At 48.2% G+C, this 14,904-nt stretch overlaps 1 protein-coding gene across 1 annotated transcript in view; it reads right to left on the bottom strand.

The window, feature by feature from the left end:
• The window catches only part of CCDC124 (coiled-coil domain containing 124), a 34,403-nt gene extending 26,994 nt beyond the window's left edge, over positions 1-7,409 (bottom strand). The window contains exons 1-2 of the mRNA XM_060233403.1: positions 7,326-7,409; positions 1,011-1,186 (exon numbers count right to left, since the gene is read on the bottom strand). Coding sequence (XP_060089386.1) covers positions 1,011-1,169 — 159 coding nt within the window. The 5' untranslated portion in view covers positions 1,170-1,186; positions 7,326-7,409. The remainder of the gene's footprint in view (positions 1-1,010; positions 1,187-7,325) is intronic.
• Between the last annotated feature and the right edge of the window lie 7,495 nt (positions 7,410-14,904).

Here is a 14,904-nt window from a genome sequence, read left to right as displayed (position 1 = left end):
GCAAAGGAAGCTCTGGCTTTTTCCTTCCTTTCCCAGAGGATCAGGAGGGGGAAGAGCTTCAGCCAATAGAAGGAAAAGAGGCTTGGCTCAGTAGCTCTGCTGTGTGATTCAGAGAGCCTGACAAAGCTTGGATAAAGTCCAGAAAAGGGCAACTAGAATGATTAAAGGGCTGGAACACTTTCCCTATGAAGAAAGGTTGAAACGCTTAGGGCTCTTGAGCTTGGAGAAACGTTGACTGCAGGGTGACATGATAGAGGTTTACAAGATAATGCATGGGATGGAGAAAGTAGAGAAAGAAGTACTTTTCTCCCTTTCTCACAACACAAGAACTCGTGGGCATTCGATGAAATTGCTGAGCAGACAGGTTAAAACGGATAAAAGGAAGTACTTCTTCACCCAAAGGGTGATTAACATGTGGAATTCACTGCCACAGGAGGTGGTGGTGGCCACAAGCATAGCCACCTTCAAGAGGGGGTTAGATATATATAAATATGGAGCAGAGGTCCATCAGTGGCTATTAGCCACAGTGTGTGTGTGTGTGTGTGTGTGTGTGTGTGTATATATATATATATATATATATATATATATATTTGGCCGCTGTGTGACACAGAATGTTGGACTGGATGGGCCATTGGCCTGATCTAACATGGCTTCTCTTATGTTCTTAAGCAAGCTCTCCCTCCCCATCTTCCTCTCCAAGGGAAGAACCTCAGCCAATGGAGAAAATAGAGGCTTTGCTCTGTAGCTCCTGTGCGACTGAGCAAGCCTGGCAAAGCAAGCTGTGGTGCAGAAGGAAGCAAGAAAGAGGGAGAAGGAAGCAGATGTGAGCCAGTTGCTTGGGGGCCTGATAGGAGCCCTCCGGGGCCCGATTCAGCCCCTGGGCCGCATGTTTGACGCCCCTGAATTAGGGAGTTCCTCTTAAAATCTGAAGGATAGGAAAGGTCCCTCTTGAGATCCTCCTGCCACGAGGACCCCTGCCAAGCTTCCCTGTCCCACAGCCCTCCACTCACCTTCCGCTGCTCCTTCCTCATCACGTGTTTGTCTTCATCCTTCCAGAAGGCATCCTCCAGCTCCTTCTGCTTCTTGGCATCGGCCGCTGCCTTGGCCTCAGCCTTCCTTGCCCGGGCGGCTGCCGACTTAGTGTTCTCCCCCTGGAATTTCTTGGGCATCCCTCAGGGCGCTCTCTCTGTGGAGCAGAAAAACCAGCTAAGGTGATGGCAGTGCAGATCAGGAAACGGTCCCGTCCCAGCTCTGCCACAAACTCTATAATAGCCTCTCTCTGTCCCCTATTCCTTAACAGGGGGGATAATATAATCAGCCTACCTTGCAAAGTTGTTGGAAGCACCGCAATGGTATAAAGCAGGGGTGGCCAAACTGTGACCTGGAGGCCACATGTGGCCCTTTCATACATATTGTGTGGCTCTTGAGGCCCCCACGGCCCCGTTGGCCGGCTTGGAGAAGGCGTTTCTCTCTTCCAATCACTTCTCCAAGCCAAGCCAGCCAGTGGCTTGGAGAATGCATTTAAAGTTACAGTTGCTTTCTTTCTACCTCTCCCTCCCCCATCTATTTGCCTTCCTTCCTTCCTTCCTTCCAGTTTCCAAACATCTGATTTTCATGTCCTGCGGCTCCCAAACATCTGACATTTACTCTATGTAGCTCTTACATTAAGGAAGTTTGGCCACCCCTGATTTAAACAACGGGGAAAGCGCTTCTAACATGCTACGTACAACAAATCATCAGTCACTCTCTCCCAATGTTTATTACAAAGACAACCGCAGTAGTTCTTTTTCTTTTGTTTCTGATATTTTTGTATTTTGTGTTTGTGAGTGTGCGTGTGCACCTGGAAGTCATGGCGACCTTTGGTGACTGACGCCTACTGGGAGCCTGAAGGATATGGAGAGGTGGCTCAATAAAGCCTGCCCCTGCCCTCCCAACTGCTGGTATTCCAAGGAGGTCTCTCATTCAAGTACTAACAAGAGTCAACCTTGCTTAGCTTCTGAGATCTGACAAGATCGGGCTTGCCTGGGCAACATTCTGGTTACCCAACCAAGATTTTTTTTTAAAAAAAACCCCAATAAATTAACCAGAACAGCTGCTCCAAAGACGGAGAGGAAGGTGAGCAACTGTGAAAACATCATACAGGTGGTGTGATTCATGGACTGTAAATGGGGTGGACTGGAAGCCTAAGGGTTTCCTTGTGTGCACAGTGTATGCTCACAGGCACACTTCTGCTTCTGTCTACGTACATCCACAGAGAAGTCACACACAAAAAGCTGACATCTATCTTTCTTGCCTTCATTTCTACCCTGCCTTTCTCCCCAATGGGGATGCAAAAAGCTTACATTGTTCTCCTCGGCTCCGTTCTCTCCGTTCAACAACCCTGTGAAGGCTCCTTCCTTCCTTCCTTCCTTCCTTCCTTTCCTCCCCAGGGACCAGCAGGGGAAAAGAAGAGAGGTGTGGCTCAGTAGCTCTGCTATGCAATTGAGAGAGCCTGAAAGAACAAGCTCCGCCTTCCCCTCTTCCTCCCCAAGGGAGGAGCCTCAGCCAATGGAAAAAAATAGAGGTTTTGCTCTGTAGCTCCTGTGAGGGTTGAGCAAGCCTGGCAAAGCAAGCTGTGATGCAAAAGGAAGCAAGAGAGAAAGGAAGGAGATAACAGCAAGTTGCTCAGGGGCCTGATTCAGTCCCCGGGCTGCATGTTTGACACCCCTGCTCTAGCCACTACACAATGTTGACTTTAAACAATTTTATTGATAACGTATGGTAATAATTTCCATTAATAACTTCTTTTCATCTATCCCATATGCTTCTTTCTAATCACCCCTCCCCCCGTTACTTGACCCCCGCTAGTGTTATTTACTCAAAATACTAACATTAAAAGGTACCCTTAATTCCTAAGAACTAAAATTAATATTCTTCTTTCTTCTAAAGTTTAATCATTATCAAAAATTGTCCAAAGTCCTTTTACTTTCCACTCGTCTTCTACATAACGTCTAAATTTTTTCCACTCCCTTTTAAAATCTTCTAAATCATAGTCTCTTAAAGTTCTTGTTAATTTGTCCATCTCACTCCATGTCATAACTTTTACAATCCAATCCCATTTTTCTGGTATTTTTTCTTGCTTCCATAACTGCGCATATAGTGTCCTAGCAGCTGAAAGCAAGTACCAAATTATAGTTCTATCTTCTTTTGGAAATTTTTCCATTTGTAACCCCAACAGAAAAGCCTCTGCAGCTTTCTTGAATTCATATCCCAAGATCCTAGAAATTTCTTGTTGGATCATCTGCCAATACTTTTTCACTCTTTCACAAGTCCACCACATATGGTAGAAAGAACCTTCATGTTTTTTACATTTCCAACACCTGTCTGGCATCTTGTTATTCATCTTTGCCAATTTTTTAGGAGTCATATACCATCTATACATCATTTTAAAACAGTTCTCTTTAATATTCTGACATGCTGAAAGTTTCATAGAGTTCTTCCATAAATATTCCCATGTATCCATCTGTATTTATTTACATTTATTGCCCATTTAATCATTTGAGATTTCACTACTTCATCTTCTGTAGACCATTTTAAAAGTAACTTATAAGTTTTTGAAATTAATTTTTCATTATCTCCAAGCAGAACTTTTTCCATTTCTGTTTGCTCTTGTCTTATTCCTTCAGTTTTAATATCGTTTTCCACCAAACTCTTTATTTGTTGCATTTGAAACCAATCATATTTGTTATTCAACTCCACAGCAGTTTTCAATTCTATTTTGCCACTTTGTATTTTTAATAGTTGATTGTATGACAGCCATTTTTCCTCACCTGTCTCAGCTGTTATTTTTATCACTTCTGCTGGCACTATCCATATTGGTTTTCTTTCATCACCATATTTCTTATACTTCATCCAGGTATTTAACAAATTATTTCTTATATAATGGTGAGAGAAAAAAACTATCCATCTTCTTCTTCCCATAATACATATAAGCATGCCAGCCGAATTTATTTCCATGACCTTCCAACGCTAAAAGTTTTTTATTCAACAGCGTCACCCAATCTTTTCTCCACACTAAACAAACTGCTTCATGATATAATCTTAAATCTGGTAATTGGAATCCTCCTCTTTCTTTAGCATCTATTAAAACTTTCATTTTAATCCTTGGTTTCTTCCCAGCCCATTCTACAATATTTACAACAGTTCTAATATTGTCTCTTATTTGCATTTTAGGGAGAAATCCCGCTTGGTCTTCCTTTACGAAATTTATCAAATATTGTTTAAGTCGTTCTGCCAAAATTCTTGTATATATCTTATAGTCATTATTTAGTAATTAAATTTGTCTATAGTTCTTTACATTCGTGACATCTCTATCTTCCTTAGGAATCAAAGAAATTACAGCTTCCTTCCATGCATTTGGTATTTTAGCCACTACACAATGTTAAAATTCTTTCACATCTCTGTGTGCAAAAATACAGCTGCCTATTAGACACACCTTTCTCTCATATATACATTGGATTTTTTTTTTTGCCATCGAGTCACCGCTCACTCATGGCAACGCCACAGAGCTTTCAGAGCAAGAGACATTCAGAGGCGGTTTGTCATTGCCTGCCTCTGCATAGCAACCCTGGACTTCCTTGGTGGTCTCCCATCCAAGAGAAGAGCCCCGTGGAGCAGAGTGTTAAAGCTGCAGTACTGCAGTCCTAAGCTCTGCTCACGACCTGAGTTCGATCCCCGGCGGAAGCTGGGTTTTCAGGTAGCCAGCTCGAGGTTGACTCAGCCTTCCATCCTTCCGAGGTCAGTAAAAGGAGTCCCCAGCTTGCTGGGGGGGAGAGTGTAGATGACTGGGGAAGGCAATGGCAAACCACCCCGTAAAAAGTCTGCCGTGAAAACATTGTGAAAGCAACTTCACCCCAGAGTCGGAAACGACTGGTGCTTGCACAGGGGACCTTTCCTTTCCTCCCATCCAAAGTGCTAACCAGGGCTGACCCTGCTTAGCTTCCAAGACTGGGCTAGTCTGCTAGCAAGTAAGAAAAGAGGGGGGGATCCATGCATGGATATGATAGGAACATATACAAGTCTTTCTCTCTCTCTTTTTTGTGTGCATTTGTGTGTGTGTGTGTTTGCACCTGGAAGTCATGGCGACCTCTGAACATATGAAGCTGCCTTATACTGAATCAGACCCTCAGTCCATCAAAGTCAGTATTGTCTACTCAGACTGGCAGCGGCTCTCCAGGGTCTCAAGCTGAGGCTTTTCACACCTATTTGCCTGGACCCTTTTTAGTTGGAGATGCCGGGGATTGAACCTGGGACCTTCTGCTTCCCAAGTAGATGCTCTACCACTGAGCCACCGTCCCTCCCCTGACTGGAGCGGCTCTCCAGGGTCTCAAGCTGAGGCTTTTCACACCTATTTGCCTGGACCCTTTTTAGTTGGAGATGCCGGGGATTGAACCTGGGACCTTCTGCTTCCCAAGCAGATGCTCTACCACTGAGCCACCGTCCCTCCCCTGACTGGAGCGGCTCTCCAGGGTCTCAAGCTGAGGCTTTTCACACCTATTTGCCTGGACCCTTTTAAGTTGGAGATGCCGGGGATTGAACCTGGGACCTTCTGCTTACCAAGCAGATGCTCTACCACTGAGCCACCGTCCCTCACCTGACTGGAGCAGCTCTCCAGGGTCTCAAGCTGAGGTGTCTCACACCTATTTGCCTGGACCCTTTTTAGTTGGAGATGCCGGGGATTGAACCTGGGACCTTCTGCTTCCCAAGCAGATGCTCTACCACTGAGCCACCATCCCTCCCTAGTCTGGTGACTGACCTCCCACTGGGGTCATGGAGGATATTGAGAGAGGTGGCTGGATAAAGCCTGCCCCTGTCCTCCTGACTGCTGGTATTCCAAGGAGGTCTCCCATCCAAGGACTTGCCAGAGTCGACCCTGCTTAGCTTCTGAGATCTCATGAGACTGGGCTTGCCTGGGCTATCCAAGTCAGGGCACAAGTCTCTTTATACACTCACACATGCACACAAAATAAGGATAATGAATGGAGAGAGGCACGTGTGTGGGCAGTAAAATTAATAATGGGTGTGCAGGAGACATGTCATATGGTTGCCAACCTCAAGGTGGTACCTGGAGATTTCCCACAATTACAACTGATCTCCAGTTGATCAGTTCCCATGGAGGAAATGGCTGCTTTGGAAGGGGGACTCTATGAAAATACACCCTCTGGGGGTCCCACCCCTCCCCAAACCCTGCCTTTCCCAGGGTCCATCCCTAAAATCTCCAGGTATTTCCCAACCCAGAGCCAGCCACCTTACATATATGTCCATTATACACACAAACTGTGAGGGACGGTGGCTCAAGGGTAGAGCACCTGCTTGGTAAGCGGAAAGTCCCAGGTTCAGTCCCCAGCATCTCCAACTAAAAAGGGTCCAGGCAGGCATGAAAAACCTCAGTGGTAGAGCATCTGCTTGGTAAGCAGAAGGTCCCAGGTTCAATCCCCGGCATCTCCAACTAAAAAGGGTCCAGGCAAATAGGTGTGAAAAATCTCAGCTTGAGACCCTGGAGCTGGAGAGCCGCTGCCAGTCTGAGTAGACAATACTGACTTTGATGGACCGAGGGTCTGATTCAGTAGAAGGCAGCTTCATATGTTCAAATGTATTCTCTCTCACACACACACACAAACACACACAAGTGCCTGTGTGTTAGGAATGTCAGTTCCGGGTTGGGATATTTCTGGCAGTCTGGGGGTGGAACTAGGGTTGCCAGATCCAGGTTGAGAAACTCCTGGAGATTTGGGGGTGGAGCCTGGGGAAGACAGAAGCCTCAGAGGCGTACAACCCCACAGAATCCACCCTTCAAAGCATCCGTTTTCTCAACCAATTTCTGTAGCCTGATGATGAGGTGCAATTCCAGGGAATCCCCAGATCCCGCCTGGAGGTTGGCATCCCTAGGTGGAACTTGGAAAGGACAGGGCTTGGGGAAACAAGGGGCGAGTGAGCCGGGCCCAATGCTATATCCAAAGCAGCAAGTGTCTCCACGGGAACTGATCACTCTTCCAGAGATCAGCTGTAACCCCGCGAGATCCCTAGGTCCCACCTGGAAGCTGGCAACCCTCGTTATTTGCAACAGGAGAGGCGGGGCTGCGCGCCAAAGCTATGTCCATCTCTCCCCTTGCACAGCCCACCTTTGCTGCATCGCCCCACAAGAAATTGCAAGGAAGGAACGGGGAAGCGTTGAGGGACGTCCATCAACCCCCCACGGGCAAAATCAGCCCCCCGGAAAACATTTCGGTTTTACTCCCCCCCCCCCGCCCCGGGGGGAATCCAGAGCCATCCTGCCCCCTCCTTACCAGCCTCGTCCACCGCCGGGCGTCGCAGCCTTTGTCCGTCACGCGCCTGCCTCCCGGCTGTAGGGGGGAAAGGGAGGGCCTCCATGCCTTCAAGGAGGCCTCACGTTGGGCGACGCTTCTCGCGCCATTGCTGTCGAGGGCGCCCGCCATCTTTGATTAAGGCAGACCCCGCCTCTTTCTCTCCCTCTTTTTCTGACATATTATTTCCTTCACTGTTTTTGCCCCAGAACTGAATCCAAAGAAATGGCTGAGTTTATAATTCCTTTTTGACCCTGGAATCTGTAAAAATAGAAGGCTGTATAATTTGCTGGTCATAATTTGTATAATTTGCTGGTGCGGACAGGCAGGGAATTTCTATTTTTATTTCTGTCACTGTCTTGACTCTAATTGGCCCTTCCTGACAACTGAGCGTCCCCCTCCCTATATGTAATAATAGCTGAGGGAATTCTGTTTCAGTGTGAAGAAGTATGCATGCACAGGAAAGCTGGGTCTTAAAGATGCCCTGCGCTCAAACTTCGCGCTCTCTTTTTGGTCCCACCTCCTTGCTTTTTCTCCTGCAACCTTATTACTCCAAAGAATTAATAAATGTCGGGAAACAAAGAAATATTTGCATCTCTCACTCTAAATGAAATTTTATATCAAAGTTGTTGTTTTAAGAGTTGACCCACACAAAGATGACGGCGTTGCAATCGGGGGAATCCGCATGAGTGCCAATGGGAAACTCTGCCAGCTACCGTGATGGCTGCTAGTCCCGCTGGTTTCATGCCCTGCGCAAAGATGGCGCGTTTACGGTATTTCTTTTACGCCTGCGCGCACGAGAGGATCCCCCACACGTCCTTTCTGACGTAAGGAAATATACTGAAGGGGCGGAGTTTCGCTGCCCAAAGTTAGTATGGCCGCAGGCTCTTTCACAATATCCGTCACAAAGATGGCCGACTGGTCGTCTTAGAGCGGCTGTTTCTCAAATAAGGCAGCGGAAGGGTGCGTTAGTATGGCAACCATGACAAAGTTGGCGGGGCTAAGGCTATTATTAGAGCTTTACCTGTATAGTTTTAATGCATAATTAAAACTAAAGGATCATTTCTCCTTAGCTCCGTATCTCCAAAGAGAGCTAGCACTTCATAAAACTCCTATCTTCAGTAATTGCTCTGTGAGGTAGATAAAGCTGGGAGTAACTGGGCCATAAGGCACCTAGAAGGGAGATTTGAACCAAGGCCCTAAGGTTCCCAACCCCAGGTTCAGAAATAATTGGAAGTTGGGGGTGGAGCGAGGAACATGACTGAACTCCAAAGGGAGTTCTGGCCATTCCATTTAAAGGGACCATACACCTTTCAAATGCCTTCCCTCTATTGGAAATAATGAAGGATGGGGCACCTTCTTTGGGGACTCATACAATTGGATCCCTTGGTCCATTCTTTTTGAAACATGGAGGGTGTATTGAGGAGAGGTACGGGATGCTATCCTGAAAATTTGGTGCCTCTACCTCAAAAATCAGCCCCCCAGAGCTCCAGATACCCATGGACCAATTCTCCATTATAACCCCCGCTTTCTGATTACCCTGAAGCAGGGGACAGCCTCCAAACCGGAGGATCCCCTGCCTCCACCTGGGGATTGGCAACCCAACCTAACATGCAAAGGAGTTTCTGCTACAAAAAAAGCCCTGAGCAGAACCAAGTTTGAGCCCAGTGGCACCTTTAACACCAAACAAAGTTTTATTCACAGTATAAGCGTTTGTGTGCACACACACTCGGTCAGATACAATGAAAAAAAAACACCAGTCTGTCTGACAAAGCTCATGTGTACAAACACTCACACCCAGGCCTCAGATTCAGCAGGAGCTCACAGGAGCACAGCTCCTGAACCTTTCTGACAGTGCCCCCTACTTCTCCCCACCTACCTTGTCCATTGAATAGTAGGTGCAGCTGCATAGCAATCTCTGGATTAGGAGAGCAGAAGCAAGCCAGCCGCTAGGAGCTTTGTCACACCCTAGCAGCCCTCATTAACCCCTGGAAGCCCACACCACCCTTTCTCCACTTCTTATGTGATTTTGGGCAGTGGGTGGCTTCCTGGCCTTTTGACTGGGGGGGTGGTCCAGGAGAGCCCCAGGAGATTGAGGCCTGCTTGGGTTGGCTGGATCTCTAGCCAGCCCAAGAGGCCTCACTCGCCCTGGGCTCTCCTTTCTTGCATCTGGTTGCTTTTGGCTGGTGAGGGGGCAGCATATGCTAATGAGTTATGCTAATGAGCTCCACCACCTATTTTTCTATAAAACGACCCCAGCTCACACCTTAAATAAAACTTTGAAAGATTCTTGTTATGTATGTGGACTCAAGGGAAGACTTTGGGTGTTTCCACCTGGCTCATTGGAGCCATAAGGACTGAGCTTGGGGACTTGGGAACAAAGAGCTGCAGGATTCAAATCCCCGCAGCCCTGGACCAATCACAAGCCCCCACCAGTTTGAATGACCCAATAACATGCTTGCGTGGGAACCCAGAGATGTATATAAGTTTGGCTTGTGGGCCCCAACATCAGTCTTGTAATATGACCTTTTACTATGTCACTCCTATTAAAGAGCTTGTTATCACTTACTCTGAGCCTCTATCATGCAAAGAACCCACTATATTATAGTGGTGACGAGGATGGGATCCGGATGAGCGAGGTCCAGGGCCCCCTGGCACCGCCAAGTGCATCGAGCTCCAGCGTCGCAGCACAACAGGCACCACCGCCCAGCCCAATCATGGCCACCGCATCCGGATCGCGAAACTCCATTCCGAAGTTCGACATGTCGCAGTCGAAGGCCTGGGTAGGGTTGCCAAGTCCAATTCAAGAAATATCTGGGGACTTTGGGGGTGGAGCCAGGAGACTTTGGGGGGTGGAGCCAGGAGATATTAGGGGTGGAGCCAAGATCAAGGCTGTGACAAGCATAATTGAACTCCAAAGGGAGTTCTGGCCATCACATTTAAAGGGGCGGCACCCCTTTTCAATTCCTTCCTTCCATAAGGAATAATGAAGGATAGGGGCACCTTCTTTTGGGGCTCATAGAATTGGACCCCCTGGTCCAATCTTTTTGAAACTTGGGGGGTATTTTGGGGAGAGGCACTAGATGCTATACTGAAAATTTGGTGCCTCTACCCCAAAAACCAGAGCCCCAGATACCCGCGGATCAATTCTCCATGATTTTCTATGGGAATAAATCTCCATAGGGAATAATAGAGTTCCCAGCAGACATTCCCCTCCCCTCCCCCCACTTTCTGACGACCCTGAAGCAGGGGAAGGGTCTCCAAACCAGGGGATCCCCTGCCCCCACCTGGGGATTGGCAACCCTAGGCCTGGGTCAAAAGACTCAAGTACCACCTCGTGGCACAACAAATCAAGGTTGATGAACCCGAAATCAAGAAGGCCATCCTGCTGAGCAACTGCAGCATCGCCACACTACAGCTAGTGGAGGGCCTGGTCGCGCCGGAGATGCTGGAGTTATCTTCCTTTGATAAGATCATTGAGGCGCTGACCGGTCATTTTGTCCCAAAGCCTACCCTCCTCACCCGGAAGCTACAGTTCCTCGACAGCTTCCAGGAGCCGAACGAGACCGTAGCGACCTTCCTAGCCCGCCTGTGAGAGGGCAAGAAGGTGGAGTACAGCACACAATTGGAAGAGGCCCTGCTCATGAAGTTCACTCACGGCATCAGGGATGTGAAGGCACATCGGAAAATCGCAACGGAATCAAAGCCGACCTTGGAGAAGGCCCTACAAATAGCCACTGCCGCCGAGGATGCGCACAAGGAGAAGACCCACCGCCCGGGGACCAGCGCTCACCAGCTGCAACTGGCCGCAGAATCGGACGACTTCGACACGGATGACGCCCTCAAGCTGCATCAGGCGGGCCAACAAAAGCCAAGGCCATGCGCAACGGAATCGACCATCCCCAAGACCTGCGCCAGCTGTGGGGAGCCACACGAGCGGCGCACATGCAAGTTCAAGAGCGCAACCTGCCATACATGCGAGAAGGCCGGGCATCTGGCTCGGGTGTGCCGGTCAGCAGCGCTGCGCCAAGGAAAACTTCCTCAACAACAGAATGGCCGCCATCACGAGGTCGCACTCGTGGACGACATCCAGGCACTCATCACTTCAGGTGCCCAGGCATGCCAGTTGCCCCTTCCCTCCTCGGACAAATATCAGGTGACTGTGTTCATGGAAGGCAAGCCCTGCAAAATGGAGGTAGACTCCAGGGCGGGCCAGACGGTCATTTCTGCCCGCACATTCAAGGAGATGTGCCCTGGTGGGGGAAGCCCAGTTACAACCAACCTCATTCATAGTCCGGGACTTTCAGAAGCGGGAGGTTGCAGTCCTGAGAGTGGGTCTGGTCCACATCAGGTACGGAATGTTCAAGGGCAAGCTGCCCCTTATCATGGTGGAGGGTGACCTGTGCTGCCTTCTAGGTCAGTCTTGGTTCAAGGCCCTGGGAATCCAAGTGACGGGGATCCATATCACCCCTGTTCAAGGAGATTTTCAAAAGGTGTGTGCAGATTTCCCCGCCGTTTTCGACGGGACGTTGGGGACGTACACCGGGGCCCCCGTAGCATTACAACTGGACCCCAACGTGCAGCCCATAAGGATGAAGGCCAGGCGCGTGCCACTAACTCTTAGGCCCAAGACTGAAGAGGAGCTAGACCGCCTTGTGGCCCAAGGGGTTCTGGAACCAGTCACTAATGCGAAGTGCGAGACTCCCATAGTAACCCCGATCAAACTCAATGGCAGTGTATGCATGTGTGCTGACTATAAATGCAGGATTAATTAGGCGTTGCAAGGCCATGCATACCCCGTCCCCGTGGTGAGCCACGTGTTAGCATTAGGGATGTGCAAAAAAAAAAAAAAAATTCGGTAGTACACGGATTCGGAAATATACCAGGGGGGGTGGGACGGGGGGAATACAGAATCCCATATATTTCTGAATTCCGTAGTTGGAGTAGCTGCATATACGGTAGATGCGCGGCTATTTCTGAATATACGGCCCCATTATACCCTATGGGCCATTGAAATCAATGGCAAATAGGGTATATTTGAAGCCGCCTGGAGGGGAGGGGGTTTGAGGGAGAGCCCCCAAATTTGCAGGGCACCTGCAGGGGACTCTCTCTTACAAACCCCCCAAGTCCCAAAAATATTGGGCCAGGAGGTCCAATTCCTGGGGCACCCAAAGCCAAACCTAACTTCACACCAGAGAATCTCTCTAGGACCCAAATGCACAATATACATCTATCTACTCTATGAACCCTGCCACACAAAACACAATCTGCTCAAGGTCTGCAGCAGACCTGGCTGCAGCAATCCCAGATGCCAGCTCTCCAGCCCTACCCCAAACAACGTGGGGAGAGCTGCCCCAAGCACTACAAGCCTTCTGGCTCTGGGTCTCTCACCCAGGTGCCAGCTTCCCTGCCACAGAACACACAATCTACAGATGCCAGCTCTCCAGCCCTGCCCCAAACAACACGGGGAGAGCTGGCCAAGCACAACAAGCATGCTGGTTCTGGGTCTCTCACCCAGGTGCCAGCTTCCCTGCCACAGAACACACAATCTACAGATGCCAGCTCTCCAGCCCTGCCCCAAATAACACAAGAGAAGCAGTGGACCGCACCTAGCTCCACATCATTCTGTATCTGACACAAAGCAAGAAGCTGTTATAAATCAGGTTTTAATATGTAATGATTTATATATTGTTTTATTGTTAGTACCTGTTGTTATCCCCCCTGAGCCTTGCTATGCAGGGAAGGGCAGACTATAAACTGAATATAATAGATAATGTTTTTTGAGAAAAATAAATATTGTAAGCCTCCTTCAGTAAAGAAGAAATGCAGGCTATAACTGTTTTAATAAATAGATAATAAATGGGACCTCTCTGTTCAGACGCAGTCTACCTCGACTGACAAGAACGTAAGACTGTGGCCAGGTTTCTGAGACCCGTTTGGAAGTGATGTTGCATGGAAAGCCGCGATAAGCAGGTCTGATCTTGAAAAGGCGTCTTGAAATGGGCTGCGGCTAGCTGTCAGACAGAACCTGCTATAAAATTTAATGGCTTGACACCTTGTAAGATATAACGTACAGCTTCACCAGGTTTTCAACTCAGAAATCCTCAAAGGCAAAAATGGACTCCAGTGAATGAAACTGTGGTTTATATCCTGGTAAACATAACACTCTGAGTAACAAAGGCAAAGAACAAGAGGAGGCTGTTGTATTCATGTCCTCATAATGAAAATCAGCGGTAGAACCAGAAAACTACATAAACTTTTGGTCTGAGTTTAATGTTCATGGCAGAACCATGTGGAAATAACACCCTTAGGCAATACTCCCTCAAAGCTGTGGAGCCTTGTGAGCAGGGCTTTTGATGTAGAAAAAGCCCAGCAGGAACTCATTTGCATATTAGGCCACACACCCCTGACATTATCATTGTTTCACACAGCACTTTTTTTGTAGAAAAAGCCCAGCAGGAGCCTATTTACATACTAAGCCACACCTCCGGCACCAAGCCAGCCAGAACTGCGTTCCTGCTCAAAAAAAAAAAAAAAAAAAAAAAAAAGCCCTGCTTGTGAAGTCCATTCTTACCTGGTTCCCAACTTCCCATAATTCCTAGCAAGACAAGACAAACCTTTATTGGCATATATAAAAATATAAAGTAGATGGTCAGGCAGGTTACAGATTAGGAGAGGAGAGAACAGAGTCCATACAGAATAAAATTAGGATTACAAACTATGAACAAGGTAGCAACATAGTAAAACCTGATACATAGTACTACTTATCTGGACGAGTAACCATAGCAATGCTTAGGGTTCCAAGCTATGAGTGGGAAAATACCTGGAGTTTTGGGGGGCGGAGAGGTGAGGTTTGGGGAAGGGGTTACCTCAGCAGGGTACAGTGCCATAGGGCACCCTCCAAAGGAGCCGTTTTCTCAGGCAACTGCTATCACCTGGAGATCAATTATAATAGCTTCAGAGGGAAAACGCCTCTTCGTGAAAGGGCAGACCGGAAACGATAGCACAGGCTGAAACGTTCTCGGCAGAGAATGTGGATGTTTCCCATTTTCATGAAATTATGTATTTGGAAGATGGAAAGTTGTAAATTACATCTTTGAAATACAGTGAAATATGTTTATGAACGAACTGTGCACAAGGGAGTAAATTTCAAGCACTAGCAGTTTAAGGCTGAAATCCTAAGAACATTTCTGTAGTAGAAAAGTGCACTGATTGCTTCCTTAAGAGTGCAATCCTGAGGTGGGGGGGGGGGCTGAAAGTGCTTTGGAGGCAGACTTACCGCTACACCAGCAGGAATGGGAGATACGCCACTCTAACCCCTTCCCCACAGGTGCAAATGGGGCTTACTCCAGTCTGCGCATGCCACAGCGTGCGTCCGTCCCAGTCCGCAGGCGGAGCAAAAGCTCCGCCTAGCCAGCAGCGCATCTGGGGTGTAGGAAGATACGCCAGCATGTGAGGGGGCTGGCCTAGGGGCGTGGCTGGCATTAGGCGGCTTCCTAAGACCTCTCAGCCTGGGCATGCCCCCTGCAAGAGGCGTAAAGTTACGGCAAGGTAAATCGTG

Source organism: Heteronotia binoei, chromosome 2 (genome assembly GCF_032191835.1).
Source record: "Heteronotia binoei isolate CCM8104 ecotype False Entrance Well chromosome 2, APGP_CSIRO_Hbin_v1, whole genome shotgun sequence".
NCBI lineage: Eukaryota > Metazoa > Chordata > Lepidosauria > Squamata > Gekkonidae > Heteronotia > Heteronotia binoei.
The sequence above is the reverse complement of the archived record's forward strand: the minus strand, read 5'-3'. Positions and strand labels throughout refer to the sequence as shown.